This window comes from Carassius auratus, chromosome 4, assembly GCF_003368295.1.
Source record: "Carassius auratus strain Wakin chromosome 4, ASM336829v1, whole genome shotgun sequence".
Classification (NCBI taxonomy): domain Eukaryota; kingdom Metazoa; phylum Chordata; class Actinopteri; order Cypriniformes; family Cyprinidae; genus Carassius; species Carassius auratus.
Window position 1 is genome coordinate 10,527,715 of NC_039246.1, and position 13,999 is coordinate 10,541,713.

Genomic DNA, 13,999 nt, shown 5'->3' on the forward strand with positions numbered 1-13,999 from the left:
TTGTGTGTCCAGGCATTTTACTAAAGTTTTTTCTTTAATTTTTAAAGTGTTTAGGCATTTCAAATTAATATTATAGTAAAATTTACAGTAATTCAAAAAAAAAATCAAAATAAAGGCAGTGCAAATACTACTAAATTTTTACTGATTATTTCAAATTTACATATTAAATGACATAATACAATATTATACAATTATATTACGATTTAAATATACTTTTATAATATTATGAATTAAAAATATGGCAAACAATAATTATAATCTTTTAGAATATTATGAATTGTCATTTGTACTGTAATATGTCCATGCGTTTTACTGAAGTTCTTATATTTCAATAATTCTATATTCTGTAATATAGTAAAAATTACTGTACTAAACCATTTTTATTTAAAAAGGCAACACAACAATAACTGTCATTTATTTCTTTAGTAATCTTCCTGTATTGGGTTTTAAAATACGTTGTTGTTTTTTTATGCTATATGTATATATTGACAGGTTTTGTGAGATTCACCAAACACTGAGTGCTGGCTTCATACATTAAATCAGTTTTATTCACCTTCAGGGCCTCCAAAATGAAGTCCTGTATCACGAGTGACTCCTCATTGGACAGGCACAGTTTGTCCTCACCCCTGAAGGTCACAGTGAAGGTCTCGCAGCTGATTGGCTGATCTTTAGTGGGCCAGTACACACACTCTCCTTCTCTGCTCTGTGACGATCAGAAAATGACAGGCCTCAGTTATTACATATGGATGCATTCAGAAGTGTGTGTGTGTGTGTGCGTGTGTGTGTGTGCGTGTGTGTGTGTGAGACTCACCGAGCTCTGTGTATCTGGCAGAGAAACTATGATCTGTGCGTTATGATCCCAGATCATCCTCCAGAAGTCCTGTGTGGTGTTTGGCAGAGGATTCTGGGTAACGATGAACTCCTGGCTCTGATGGTACCCCTGTAAACGACACAGACTTGTTCAGTAGCACCATATTACTTAAGAATCTAAACAGGAGCATGAGAACAAGTGTCTTACCATTAAATAAGACGCATTGATGTAGTCTGATGATTCTCCAGGTCCTGTAGACAGACTGACCCTTGACCTTTCCACTGAAGCACAGATGAAGATCAGCCATTACGGTTCACTAAACTAAAGATCTTGAATATATTCTGATCATAATCTGAATATAATTTTTGGAAGGAACCAGGAAAACATACAATATATTGTATTTATGTATGTATATGAATAAATATGATATTTAAATATAATATAATAAATATAATATTGAATATTTATAAACATTTGATTATAACTGAATATAATTATTTTAAAATGGTCACCCTTTCTCTTTTTATATATTTATGCATGTATATAAATAAATGTGACATATTAATAAATAGAATAAAATATCTATATAAAATAAATGAATACATAAGTAAATAACAAATAAATTTACATAGAATAAATACATTATTGGAAAAAGCAGGTATCTTTTGAGTTTCTCTATTATATTAATGTATTTAGATATTACTGTAATACTATATAAATATATAATTTTATATAAAACATTATTAATATAAAATATATTACTGTATATATATGTATAATAAAGAATATTTATAGTAAATAAATAAACCAATCATCAATAAAAAACAAACAAACAAACAGGTTGCGATTTCATTTTTAAACAGTTGTGTATGTATTTAAATAATTATGATATTAATAAATAATATCAATATTTATAATTAATAAAAAAAACATCAATCAATTCTATTTTAAAGAAATACAAAATAATAGAATTATATAAAGTATATTTATGTATTTATATAAATACATGATTAATTAATAAATAATATCAATATTTATAATAAATCATTTATTTATTTTTAATATTGAAAATTATTGATAAAAACAGGTTACATTTTATGTTTTTATGCTTTTGGAGGATTCTTTTCTCCAAAGCAAAAGGTTACCATTTCTCTTTGTATACAATATAGTTATATATAAATAGATATTATATGATATATTTATTATAAATAAATAAATATTATACCACTTATATTGCACACTCACCAGGCATAAGACAAGACGTCCTGTTTTTTGATGCGTTGCACTCCTTCAGAGCCGCTGTGTAATCGCTGGGTTTTGCACAGCTCTGACTGACCAGCTACAGAATCAAAAGGAAAGATCAATGAACTGCTCCGCGTAATAATGATTAAGGTGGAATCATAAAAACAAAGGTCTCACCTTAAACTGTTTCTCCAGGCGGGTCTTTCCTGTAGGTCCTGGTGTGAGGAGATCAGACACATATGTGTGGATGTGACTGGACGAGACCAGAGTCTCTTTACTCCTGATGGCCTCCACTAGAGCATCATGGATGAAGACGTACTGCTCCTGCGCGCACACAGATATGATGTTTCATGTTTCACGTGTGACGTGACATCCTAAGGTATGTTTTGAAATGATATATGTTGGCGAACCTCAGTCTGCACCAGATAGTTCCTCTGGGTCCGAATGTGTTTGAGGAATCCCATGATGTTCACTGTGTTTTCCTCCTTTATCTGCTTCAGCATGCTGTCGATCACGATGTAGGTTCCTGTTCTTCCCACACCGGCACTGCAAATCACACATTCAAACATGTTCAAATGACATCTTAATGTATGTCGCCATTATAAATTCTTAGCTCAATTCAAGTCAAGTGACCTTTATTTATATAATACTACAGTATTTCAGCAGTAAAACAGCTCTAAAAGAAGAATGGTGTCCTTTTTCAACTCCGTTTGATTCAGTGTTGATTAAAAGGGGTTAAATCACTAAAATTAAACTTGCAATTCTTACCTTTCCATCCTGCAATTCTTACTTTTCATGACATGTTCCTCAATATTTTTCTCTGTATTCTGAGTGTACGTTTTTCTTGGAATACAGAGTTTACTTTTTTCTTGGAATTCTGAGTTTCCAACCACACAATTCTCACTTTTTTCTCTGAATTATGAATGTACATTTTTCTTGGAATTCTGAGATCACATCTCTCAGTTCTCACTTTTTTCTCTGAATTGTGAGTTTACATCTTGCAATTCTTATTTAGAAACAAGCTTCAACAGTGTCAGTGTTCATCAATTATGAAACTAATTACTGAGACAAGTCAGAAAGAAGAAAATGTTATCCAGCTCAGTTTAATTCAGGTTTTGTTCTCGTCCAAAGAGTCAAATCGATGACCATAATGACTTCACCTATGCTTTATAACTAAAAACTGATGTCTACCTGCAGTGCACCACCACAGGCCCCATATCATTCGTCCTGGCCTGTGAGGACGCCCGAACAAACGACAGCAGGGGCATAGTGTATTCTGGGACCCCCATGTCGGGCCACTGAGTGTAATGGAAGTGAAGCACTGTCCTCTCCTGACTGCGGCCCTTCTGTGAGCCCTGTCGGGGGGAAAGACAGTGAAAAGTCTTAAGAACAGACAACCCAACTAATAAAAAAATATGTTCTAAAGAACATTTCCATTAAGTCATTAAAACATTATGTCTGAATGTTCTCTGAACATTCTCTGTTTTTTTAATGTTTTAAAAACATTGTTGTGCTTCGCAACATTAAAGGAAGATTCCATTTTATAACGTTACATTTGAAAGTTCTTTGAACATTCTGCAACAAGTAGAAACATTGAAAAAACATTTGGCGAACATCCAACTAAACCACTTCAGAAATAAAATATTATATAAACTATGTAGAAATAACTTGTTTTTGGAATACAAGTAAAGAGCAGATAACTCTATTAATTATACTAAAATAGCATTTGTTCATAACTTGGCAGAACATTCTGAGAGCGTTCTTCATTAGCTGGGAATATCATCAAGGGTTTGTGGCATAGGCTAGTGACTGACCTTCTTGACATTAACGTTCCTCAAGGTGAACGTCCTCTGCGTGTAGTAGGCAAGAGTTTTGGTGCTCTTCAGCGTGATTAGGAAGCATCCATAGTCCTCCTGATTCTCCAAGGGCCAATACTGATCACATTTTCTCTGTTTGACACACACACACACACACACACACCATGTACATATAATCAGGAGTCTGATCTGACCACTTATATATATATATATATATATATATATATATATATATATATATATATATATATATATATATATATATATATATATATATATATATATATATATCAATTTTGCATGTATTTCATTATATTATTATATATTATTAAAAATAAGAATTCTTTATTGGCATTGATGGTTCCACGAAGAACCTTCTCTATAGCAGAAAAAGTAGGTTTTTTAAATGTTCTTCACACTAAGAAAGTTTCTGAAAGTCTTCAGTTGCATTACTTTGAAAACCCCCTTTTGAAAGGTTTATTTTTAAGAGTGTACCCAAATGGTCTGATCTAAGAGTTCTAAAAGCATTACCCGGCCCTTCTCCACCAGGTTAGTGATCATGACAATCACACCCACGTTCTGCTCCCATATCATCCTCCAGAAGTCTTCCAGACTGCCCTTCAGTGGACCCTGGGCTGCTATATATGCTTTCGGCTGATTGTAGCCCTAAAATAATCATTACAACCAGACCATGAGCATTTCTACCAACACCAATGACAGACCAATAAATAAAGCAAACTGGCAAACTATCGGCTGATAACTGTGTCCAATTATTAAAAGTACACTTTTGTTAAAAAAAAAAAAAAAAAAGAATTGAAAAATTTCATTAAAGAGATTTATAATGTTACAAAAAAATTCTGTTTCATAGAAATGCTGTTCTCTTGAACTTTCCGAGCATATGAATATCAAATAATAGCACAACTGTTTTCAACAATGAGAAATGTTCCTTGAGCAGCAAATCAGTATATTAAAACGATTTCTGAAGGATCATGTGACACTGAAGTAATTATGCTGAAAATTCAGATTTACATCAAAGAAATAAATTATATATTTATTACATTTTCTCATAGAAAACTGTTGTTTTGAATTGTAATAATATTTCACAATTTTTATGATTTTACTTTACACTGGTGAGCAGAAGATGCTTTAAAAAAAAAAAAAACTTACAAATTTACTGACCCCAAACTTTTGAATGGTAGTCTATATACAGTATATTGGCCATCAGACATGTTGCAAAAACAATAATGTTTTATCATTACAGCATTTAAAATGTAGTGTCAAATTTACACTTACATCCACAAAGTTGGCATTAATGTAGTCCCCTGTCTTTCCATCTTTGTCAGAGTTTTGCGAGAGTTTAACTCGACTGTGATCATCTGAGAGTACAAAAAATCATATTAGTGGTGTGTTTTCTATATCAATGCACCTCTTATATTGTTATGGATGAGTGACACAACATCTCATACAGGCCAGGATGTTAATGTATCTGTTCTTGCTCTTATTGTCTGGATGGTTGGAGCTGTCCGTAGTGATGCTGATGTCTGCCGTGCAGCTCTGAATCTCCTAGAAAAAACATTTCATCCCGTCACTGACAAAATCATAACTCAAATCATAACCATTACCAAACTATTACACTTTTTCATGCATAATAACCATGCACATCAATACACTGAACAGAAGAATAACAACAATGCAATAGAACAAGAAACACTGAAACAAAGGGAGATGTGTCTTACCTCGTAAGACTCTTTCAAGATCTAATAAGGGAGGGGTGAGAATGCAGAAAAGCACAATGAAAGTCCGGGACAAACAGAAGGTGCCAGTGCAGGTGCATGAGGCACGTGTGCATGTGTGTACATGCTACACACGGGTTTAGACTCTGTGTGTGTCCATGCAGACGCCTGTATATCACCCTTTACATGCTGCCCCGTTGCACTCATAATCATTAATTTATGACATTAATGCACTATTTGATATGTTTATATTGCATAACAAGGTGCAATGTTTAAGCTTACGCATCAAGAAATGTAAAGAAGTGATAAAAATCACAAGTACCTCAAATTCTTTGGAGAATGTGTGATTCATGTGAAGATCAGCAACGTGTTTTACAAATTCCTTTACCAGGAAAGCTTCATTGTCCTCTGCTGTCAAAAAAAAAAAAAAAAAAAGATTAGAAACATTAGAAATTATAAATAGCTAATAAGGCATTAATAATACAAAGAATATTTTGTTACCAGTAGGCAGAAGAAGAGGTGTTGATGGGGCTGATATGGCTCGGCCTGAAATGTTGTCCTCTACATAAAAATGTGCTGTTTGAAAGCATCTTCTGTAAGATAAAGATGGAACAACATTTACTCTCATCATGTAAAAAGCATATATTTTAATCCAAATAAAGGGACCAAAAAAACAAGATCTCACAAGTACACACACACACACACACAGCAGTGAACATTGTGGGGAATTTGCCTGACTGTCATAAAATGCTCCAAAACATTTCTTAACATCACTTTTTTCTTTTGATTTTAGGTTAAATGTGACCTGTACATGTTCTCCTGTGAACTGGGGAAAGCATGTCCATGCACGTGTAATCTGAAAGCAAACACTGACATACTGACATGTGTGTTTGTGTGAAGATCTTATACCTCCAGTAGATGAGAATCCCCACCAGCACCAGCAGACACAGGACAGTGAGCGTGGAAACCACAGCCAGAGGAACAACCGTCCTCTTCTCTTTCTCTACACCTCCCACCATCCCGACACGAGACTCCGGACTGCTGTTACTCGCCTCTGATCAGGGAAACAGGAGCAAACCATCCATTAATCAATGATCTCAATAATAAACACATTATTCATTACATTACACAATATTCAGCACATTCAAGGAGCTACAAGAATGCTATATAGTTCATCAAGAGGTGTAAAAGCATTTAATGTGTTCCACCTCAATAAAAACCCACGCTGACTGCAATATTTTCTCAACTTAAATCATTTTGCAAATCTACAGTATGCACTGCAAAAATTATTTTTGTCTTGTTTTCAGTAAAATATTTAAATACTTGAGAACTTTAGAAGCAAAATGACTTAACATATAGGGTATTGTTTTCTGAAACAAACAAACAAACATCAAAACTAAGATTATACTTGAATAACAATTAACAAAACATGAAAAGTAGAGAAAAATAAAATTAGTTTCTTCCTATGGATTAAGTTGGGATATATATATATACATGCCCATGATTATTATGATTATCATGATTATTATGACTATTATTATTATTATATTTATTTATGTTTTAAGCATAAACCAAAGTTATTTTAGTACCAATGAGATACTATTATTTCTTTAAGTTTTTATACATATGTATGTATTATTACATTTTGGTCAAAAACCTATATATAGATTTTATTCATTTTTATTTAATTTTATTTTTTATTTGATTGGTTGATTGATTTATATTGTAGTACATCAAGTTAAACTAAGTGACAATGTTGTCTTCACAACTAGTAGAAATAAAACAAATATATATATATATATATATATATATATATATATATATATATTATTTTTTTTTTTTTTTTTCAGTAAATATTTTAGTTATTTAAATTAAAGTAAGTTTTGGTTAATAATAACAACCCTGATTTAATCTAATTTTATTTTTTATCAAATATATTTAAAATATAAAACAAGTTACAACCTTAAAACAAGACACATTTTGCTTTTCAAATAAATTAAATTTGAATTAACAATGTTTACAGATTACTAAGAAAATACTTTTTTGCAGTGTTATTACCATTTTTGTGGCTCAAACCCCAGTGAAATGATCAAGAATTACACAAGAAGTCATGTTTTGCACTCTCCTAATGCTGTTTTGATATCACATGCCTGTTTTACCTGCGTTCTGGTCTTCCTCTGACTCTTGGATAGTGAGTTGAGGAATTACCAGCTGTATGGGAATATCATCGCTCTGAGAGCTCACTGACCCTCCTTGACCAGAGCCAGACTCAGACTCAGCTGACCAGGTCACCCATGACAGAAACACCCGGTTCTCTGGCTCTCCGGTGGTGGCCACTTCTCGCTCGCCCTCAAAGTAGAAAGTAGAGGACAGTCCCTCTCGGTTCTCATCTTCAGATCTACCGCTGAAGCTCAGAGGGGGGTCTTTAAGAGCCGACCGGGTTTGGTCGAGCTCCCATTCCCGGTCGAGCTCCTCCAGGAAGATCGTGGACCCCGATCCGCTGAACTCTCTTGAAGAGGGAAGCTGAGCAGAGCCCTCCTCCAAAAGAGTGGTTGAGGAATCATAGAGATTTGAGGCTTCGTGAACCATCGCTACCTTTTGATCATTGAACGATGTGGCTGTAACAAACACGTCTGGAGAGTTTAGACTTCAAATCTCTGCTAAAGAGCCGTTTATGGCGGAGGAAAGAAGCGTTTGGAAGTATCAAATCCAGCCAAATCAATCTACATTTAATTTGCAATACCTAAAGCCACCACCAAGGGGGACCATCACCATGCGCAAGATAAAGAAGCACAGGAGCAAGAGAAGAACCACCACCGCGTTCAACATCTGAACAGTGAGCAAACCACCCGAGAAGAGAGAGTCCAGCATGTGCATTAAAATCTTGAGGATTTGTGGTACAAGGTGGCAATCAAGTTTTTATTCCATAAATACAGTAACAATTGCACCACCATCACCTTGAGTGTTTCTGAAAGTTTAAAGGGATAGTTCATGCATGATCTGTATAACCTGTGTGGGTTTCTTTCTCATCCTGAAAACAAAATAAGATATTTTCAAGAATGTGGGTAACCAAATGTTTGACGATAGCCATTGAATTCCATAGTATTTTTCTCCATACTATGGAAGTCAATGGCTACCGTCAACCGTTTGGTTGCAAACATTCTTCAAATGATCTTTTGTGATTGTTGGATCAACTTGAGGGTGAGTAAATGATGACAGAATTTCATTTTGGCTGAACTTTCCCTTTAAAACAGTGATTCCCAACCAGGAGATGCAGATTCGCAAAGACAGTGTAAACCTGTAATTTTTTATAACTTATATAAGATTGCATTTGCTTGCAGGTGATAATTCTACATACATGCTGAGCTGCTTTAGTAGTTAAATTACAGCACAAAAGAATTTCCCCACCCACAGTATCAATGGTTTGTAGCTCAAAGGTTTTTCCTTTGTGAAAAAGAAGTGCACTTAATTGCATCTGTCGTAGCGTATACTTCAAATCTCATAAAGAACTTGTACTTGCACATTATATCATTTATTTAGTTAAAATAAATAAAAGGCCATTCAAGTGCACTTAAATCAAGTACACTTTGATGGCTGTTTCTTAACACACTTAAGTGCTTTTAAAAAGTTTTACTTTTAAGTATATTTTAAATCACTATATTTTGATCATCTTTTGTCATGCTTTAAACTAATACACGTATTTTGATGCAAAAACTAACATACTAAAGCACAAGTAAAGTATTTGATAATAATTTGAACCGTAGTGTGCTATTTAGTATTGTTTAAAGTTAAGATATTTTCAATGTGCTTAATTGCAATTTCATCATTACAAATGTGCAAAATATATTTTAATAAAACACAAGCATATTTCATTGCACATTAAACATTTTAAAACATTTATAAACATATTTAGTTTAACATATGCTTTTCATTATATGATATGACATATAAAGATGTATTTGAGTCCAACTTAAATGTGTCAAAAAGGCACGCTAATAGCATTTAAATTAAATTAAACTATTTAAAATATTAACTGCAATTAACAGGCAATACATTCAGTTCACACTTCAGTATTCTAAAGTGAATTCTTTTTTTACAAGGGTGATGTTAATGAAGCAGTTCTTCAGATGAATAAAGTTGGGAAACACTCTAATCACTAAACTAGCCAAGTACTACTGCTAGTCATTTCATTTGATTTCCCTGCAAGCAAGTTAGCATTTAGTAAATGTTTGATTTAGCAGACACCCCAAAAATGGGTCTTACCATTAAACAGGGGCTGAGTGGTCTGAGAAACGATCTTCATAGATGCTGTAAAGGCTGATCCAGTGCTGGCAGTGCTAGCATTAGCTGCTGCGCTTGTGTTTAATACAGGTTCAGTGGTGCTGCTTGAAGTGTGGGCCGTCATGGTTGAGGTTTCTTGGTCCTGATCCTGAGCTGGTGTGGTTTTTGTGCTGCTGTCCTCATAGTAGACGTCTGTGACCAGCATGTTGCCGTGAGGAGGCTGGCCACCGTCCTCTGGAAGGAGTCTGTTCAGTGGTCGTCTGGTCTCGTTTCTGCTCTTGTTTTGGTCAGGTGACCATGATAGTGAAGACTCCTCTGTCATTTTCCGGCGGACTGTAACAGCAGTGGTTCTGAGCACGGGGAACAGGAAGCCTGGTTGGTCCTTTGCTGTGGTGATTGAGATGGAACTCCCGGAATCCCGGATGAGGCTTCGGCCGGGCGGAGATTTGGAAACAGGTGGAGATGTTTCCTGAGAACCAAACATGTCATGTTTTAATCAAGATGCTCATGAAAAATGATGATGCTTATGATTCAGTTATTAATGATTTTGTTTCTGAAGGTAGATTATAAAAGTCTTACCTCATTATAGTCCTCGGATTCTGTTAAATCGCCAAAGGGATCAAGCTCATTTACTTCAAGATGAAAGAAAATATTGGTAAATTACTTATATAAATTAATATAATAAATATGTAAATAAATTGTACAATAAATTAATATTCACGCTATAAAAAAGGGTTAATAGCACATACAAAAAAATCTGTGTCATATTTTATCCCCCAAAAAATAAATACAAAAATGTATAAAATGTTCATGACGATTAAGCCCCCCCCCCCCCCCCCCCCCGAAAATTACAGAATTAATAATAAGGCACACTTGTAAAGTACAATTTACTAACATACTACATTTATTTTTTTTAATTATAAAAAATATTGCAATATCATTAATATAGAAAGATTTTTTCATCATTAATGTTATCATGCGCCTAACTGAAAATAATTGTCCTTTCGTAAACATTCTTAATCGTCCTAAAATATGTTTTGATTTTGGTGTAAAATATGAAGCAGGCAGTTATGATATTTTTGTGAGATTACCAGGGTCTTCGAGAGGCATGTCCACAATAACCTGGTCACTCATTTTTCCCGTCAAGCCATTGGTGCAGAGCGCCACCACCTGGACAACATAGCTACTGTTCGCCAGCAGATGATGGATAATGGCTCCCTGGAAAAACAAGACAATATCATTCCATAACATCTGTTTCTAACCATCAGGACCAGTGTACCCTTGAACTATCAGCGATCGTTTCACAGCGCTGAGTGAGACGTCCCTACTGTGCTTCACTCATCACTGTTATATTAATCACTGCTGAAGTGTAAAAGCGCTCACCACATCCTGGTCTCCGTCTGTGAGATACTGCTGTTTTGGTGGGTCTCTGCCCTGCAGTCTCTGGTAGGTGATGGAGTAGCGCTCTATGGTGGTGTCATAGACGGCCCGCGGCCGTTCCCACGTCACCACCATCCCGGTGTAGTTCTGAGAGTCGGCCTGCACGTTCTGCGGCTCAGAGCTGCAAACTGAACACAACAAGAGATCCACACTGAGTTGTGTACACAGAGAAGAGTGTAGAGAGTCATTACTAAATTAAATAATATTATAGTTAATAATAATAATAATAATAATAATAAAATCAATAAACAATATAGTTGCATTTTGTAAAATAGAATATTATTATATAATATTAAATTCAATTTCTTTTTCATACAATATAATTAAAATATTTTAATATGAGTATAAAATATATACACATTATATATAATTCACTCTTTTTACTAAATTGTATAAAATATTTGTTAAAGCTGCGGTAGGTAACTTTTGACGCTCTAGCGGTTAATAAACAGAACTGCTTGCGTCTTGCGGAAGAACATCGTAGCCGGAACTACTTCTCTCTGTTTATGTCTATGAAGAATCACAAAGGTACTGGGTTACTCCGCCGCGGTATCCCAGAAGCAATCTAAAATAGTCCGAATATAAACACTTATTCTAGGTGTACCCTAGTGATTCAGGACAAGCTAAAGAAACGGTTTGGAAAATTGATTCATGGTGTACTCGCTAATTATATACATTTTTCCACATTTTGAACACAAACAAAGTTACGGACCACAGCTCTGATTGGTTGTTTCTTACCGGGAGTGGATTAATTTCTGCAAATGGCAATAGGACACTGGGAGGAGCCAGAGGAGCTTGATTTTCATATTCTACTGTCAGGACATAATGACAGGTTTAATAAATATGTAAAAAATATATTTTTACAAAAGTTACCTACTGCAGCTTTAAATAACATCAAATAAATATATTCTTTATAGGCCTTTTATTTTTAATAAAAATAAAAATGTAAAGAAGATAAATATAGTAAAAATTTTACATTTTGACAAAATTATATATATGTGTGTGTGTGTGTGTGTGTGTGTGTGTTTGTGTGTGCGTGTGTTTTTAAAAAAAATAAAAAAAAATTATATAACATAAATAGGATAAAAAAAATATTCAATAAATATAAAATATATTAAGAATATTAAAAAAAATCTTAAATTAGTAAACTACTAAGTAAACATAATTCTTAGCCTTATTTATTGGGAGGGAAAACAATATCAAGCAATAAGACACTAGACAGTGTGTTATATTCTGAATATCCAGATGGAGAGCCTGAGAGAATATCATGTTATTGCAGAACAGTTAACTTCAGTCGAATAGCAATAATTTAGAAAACTGCTTCTCAATCAGCTCTGTCTGAAACAGAAATGGTGCATTTGTTTTCTTGGAAAAATGCCAAAGTAGGGTTACCTAGCAACAGGCATTCACTGCAGGGTTTTAAAAAGCAGAACGCATGTGTGTCCACGGTCAGAGGAGGAGGTCTGACCTCTCACTCCTCTATGATCATTATTTTATACCGTGTGTGTGTGTGTGTGTGTGTGGTTTGCATACTGGGTGCAGGAACTTCCTCTGTGCCGGTGTAAGACGAGAACACTTGTCCCATGAACTGCTGCTGTTGTTCTCTGTAGTTGTTCTGCAGGTAGTCGGTCAGCATGACGTATCCGGCCTGCTGTATGGTCATAACATCACAGAACACCTCCAGCTACAAACACACAACAAAACACGGGACATGACCATGAGACCATCCAATTGCAATAATTCCATATTGCAATAATAGAAACTTAAATAAATAATTAAGTATACAGAAGAAAAAAAAATAGTTATTATTATTATTATTATTATTATTATTATTATTATTATTATTATTATTATTATTATTATTATTATAGTATAAGTGGCATTTCATAAAATATTTTAAATAATGAATAAAAAAATACATAAACTTTTTTCATACAACAATAGGATCATTATAAATTCTAAAAACAGTCAATATACATATAAAATACATAAAATAATATACATAATTTAGTAAAATGTGTTAAAATTATCATTTAAAAAAATAATATTAAATATGAAACTAAACATTTTTATTTTTCATAAAAAATAAATAGGATCAGTGAAAATGTAATCAAGAAATATAAAACAAAAGAGACAAAAAAAAATATTGAAATTCATTAAAAAGTTGCAAAATAGTTCAAAATAATATTAAACAAATAATATATATTAATTTTTATTTTGCATCAAATATAAAGTAGGATCTATATAATCTACAAAACAAATATAGAAAGAAAGTTACATTTGTTAAAAAAAAACATTTTACATAATACATACATACAATAATGGAACATAAATAAATGAACATAAATTATATAAAATAAAATAATCAGATACATAAGGAACAATGTACAGTAAGCTAATCATATGACCAAATGAACACTTACTTTTGGATGATGACTGACTGACTGGACATTATCTCACTAGTTAGTTTAGTTTGACTATAGTAACTAGTGAGTTAGTATAGCCAATCAATCAATCAATACATATTGATTTTTTTTTTTGTGAAAGAAGACATTATACTGTGCAAGAAAAGCTTTATACAACAAATATCATTACACAAAAATAAAACAGCAAGGATCAGAATTTGCTTTCACAACTAAGCATTACTATCAAGTTCATATATTTTTATTTTGTTT

The 13,999-nt window shown here is 33.4% G+C and overlaps 1 protein-coding gene across 1 annotated transcript in view; it reads right to left on the reverse strand.

Moving 5' to 3' along the window:
- LOC113068288 (receptor-type tyrosine-protein phosphatase zeta-like) overlaps positions 1-13,999 on the reverse strand; it is a 38,992-nt gene that overhangs the window by 3,061 nt on the left and 21,932 nt on the right. Inside the window, exons 8-28 of the mRNA XM_026240980.1 lie at positions 12,858-13,008; positions 11,268-11,452; positions 10,976-11,102; positions 10,464-10,516; positions 9,867-10,353; positions 7,763-8,236; positions 6,513-6,657; positions 6,105-6,196; positions 5,926-6,011; positions 5,607-5,627; positions 5,337-5,433; positions 5,164-5,246; positions 4,402-4,536; positions 3,868-4,002; positions 3,245-3,408; positions 2,464-2,599; positions 2,231-2,377; positions 2,057-2,150; positions 1,019-1,092; positions 812-940; positions 554-703 (exon numbers count right to left, since the gene is read on the reverse strand). Of these exons, the coding sequence (XP_026096765.1) occupies positions 554-703; positions 812-940; positions 1,019-1,092; positions 2,057-2,150; positions 2,231-2,377; positions 2,464-2,599; positions 3,245-3,408; positions 3,868-4,002; positions 4,402-4,536; positions 5,164-5,246; positions 5,337-5,433; positions 5,607-5,627; positions 5,926-6,011; positions 6,105-6,196; positions 6,513-6,657; positions 7,763-8,236; positions 9,867-10,353; positions 10,464-10,516; positions 10,976-11,102; positions 11,268-11,452; positions 12,858-13,008 (3,165 nt within the window). The remainder of the gene's footprint in view (positions 1-553; positions 704-811; positions 941-1,018; positions 1,093-2,056; positions 2,151-2,230; positions 2,378-2,463; positions 2,600-3,244; positions 3,409-3,867; positions 4,003-4,401; positions 4,537-5,163; positions 5,247-5,336; positions 5,434-5,606; positions 5,628-5,925; positions 6,012-6,104; positions 6,197-6,512; positions 6,658-7,762; positions 8,237-9,866; positions 10,354-10,463; positions 10,517-10,975; positions 11,103-11,267; positions 11,453-12,857; positions 13,009-13,999) is intronic.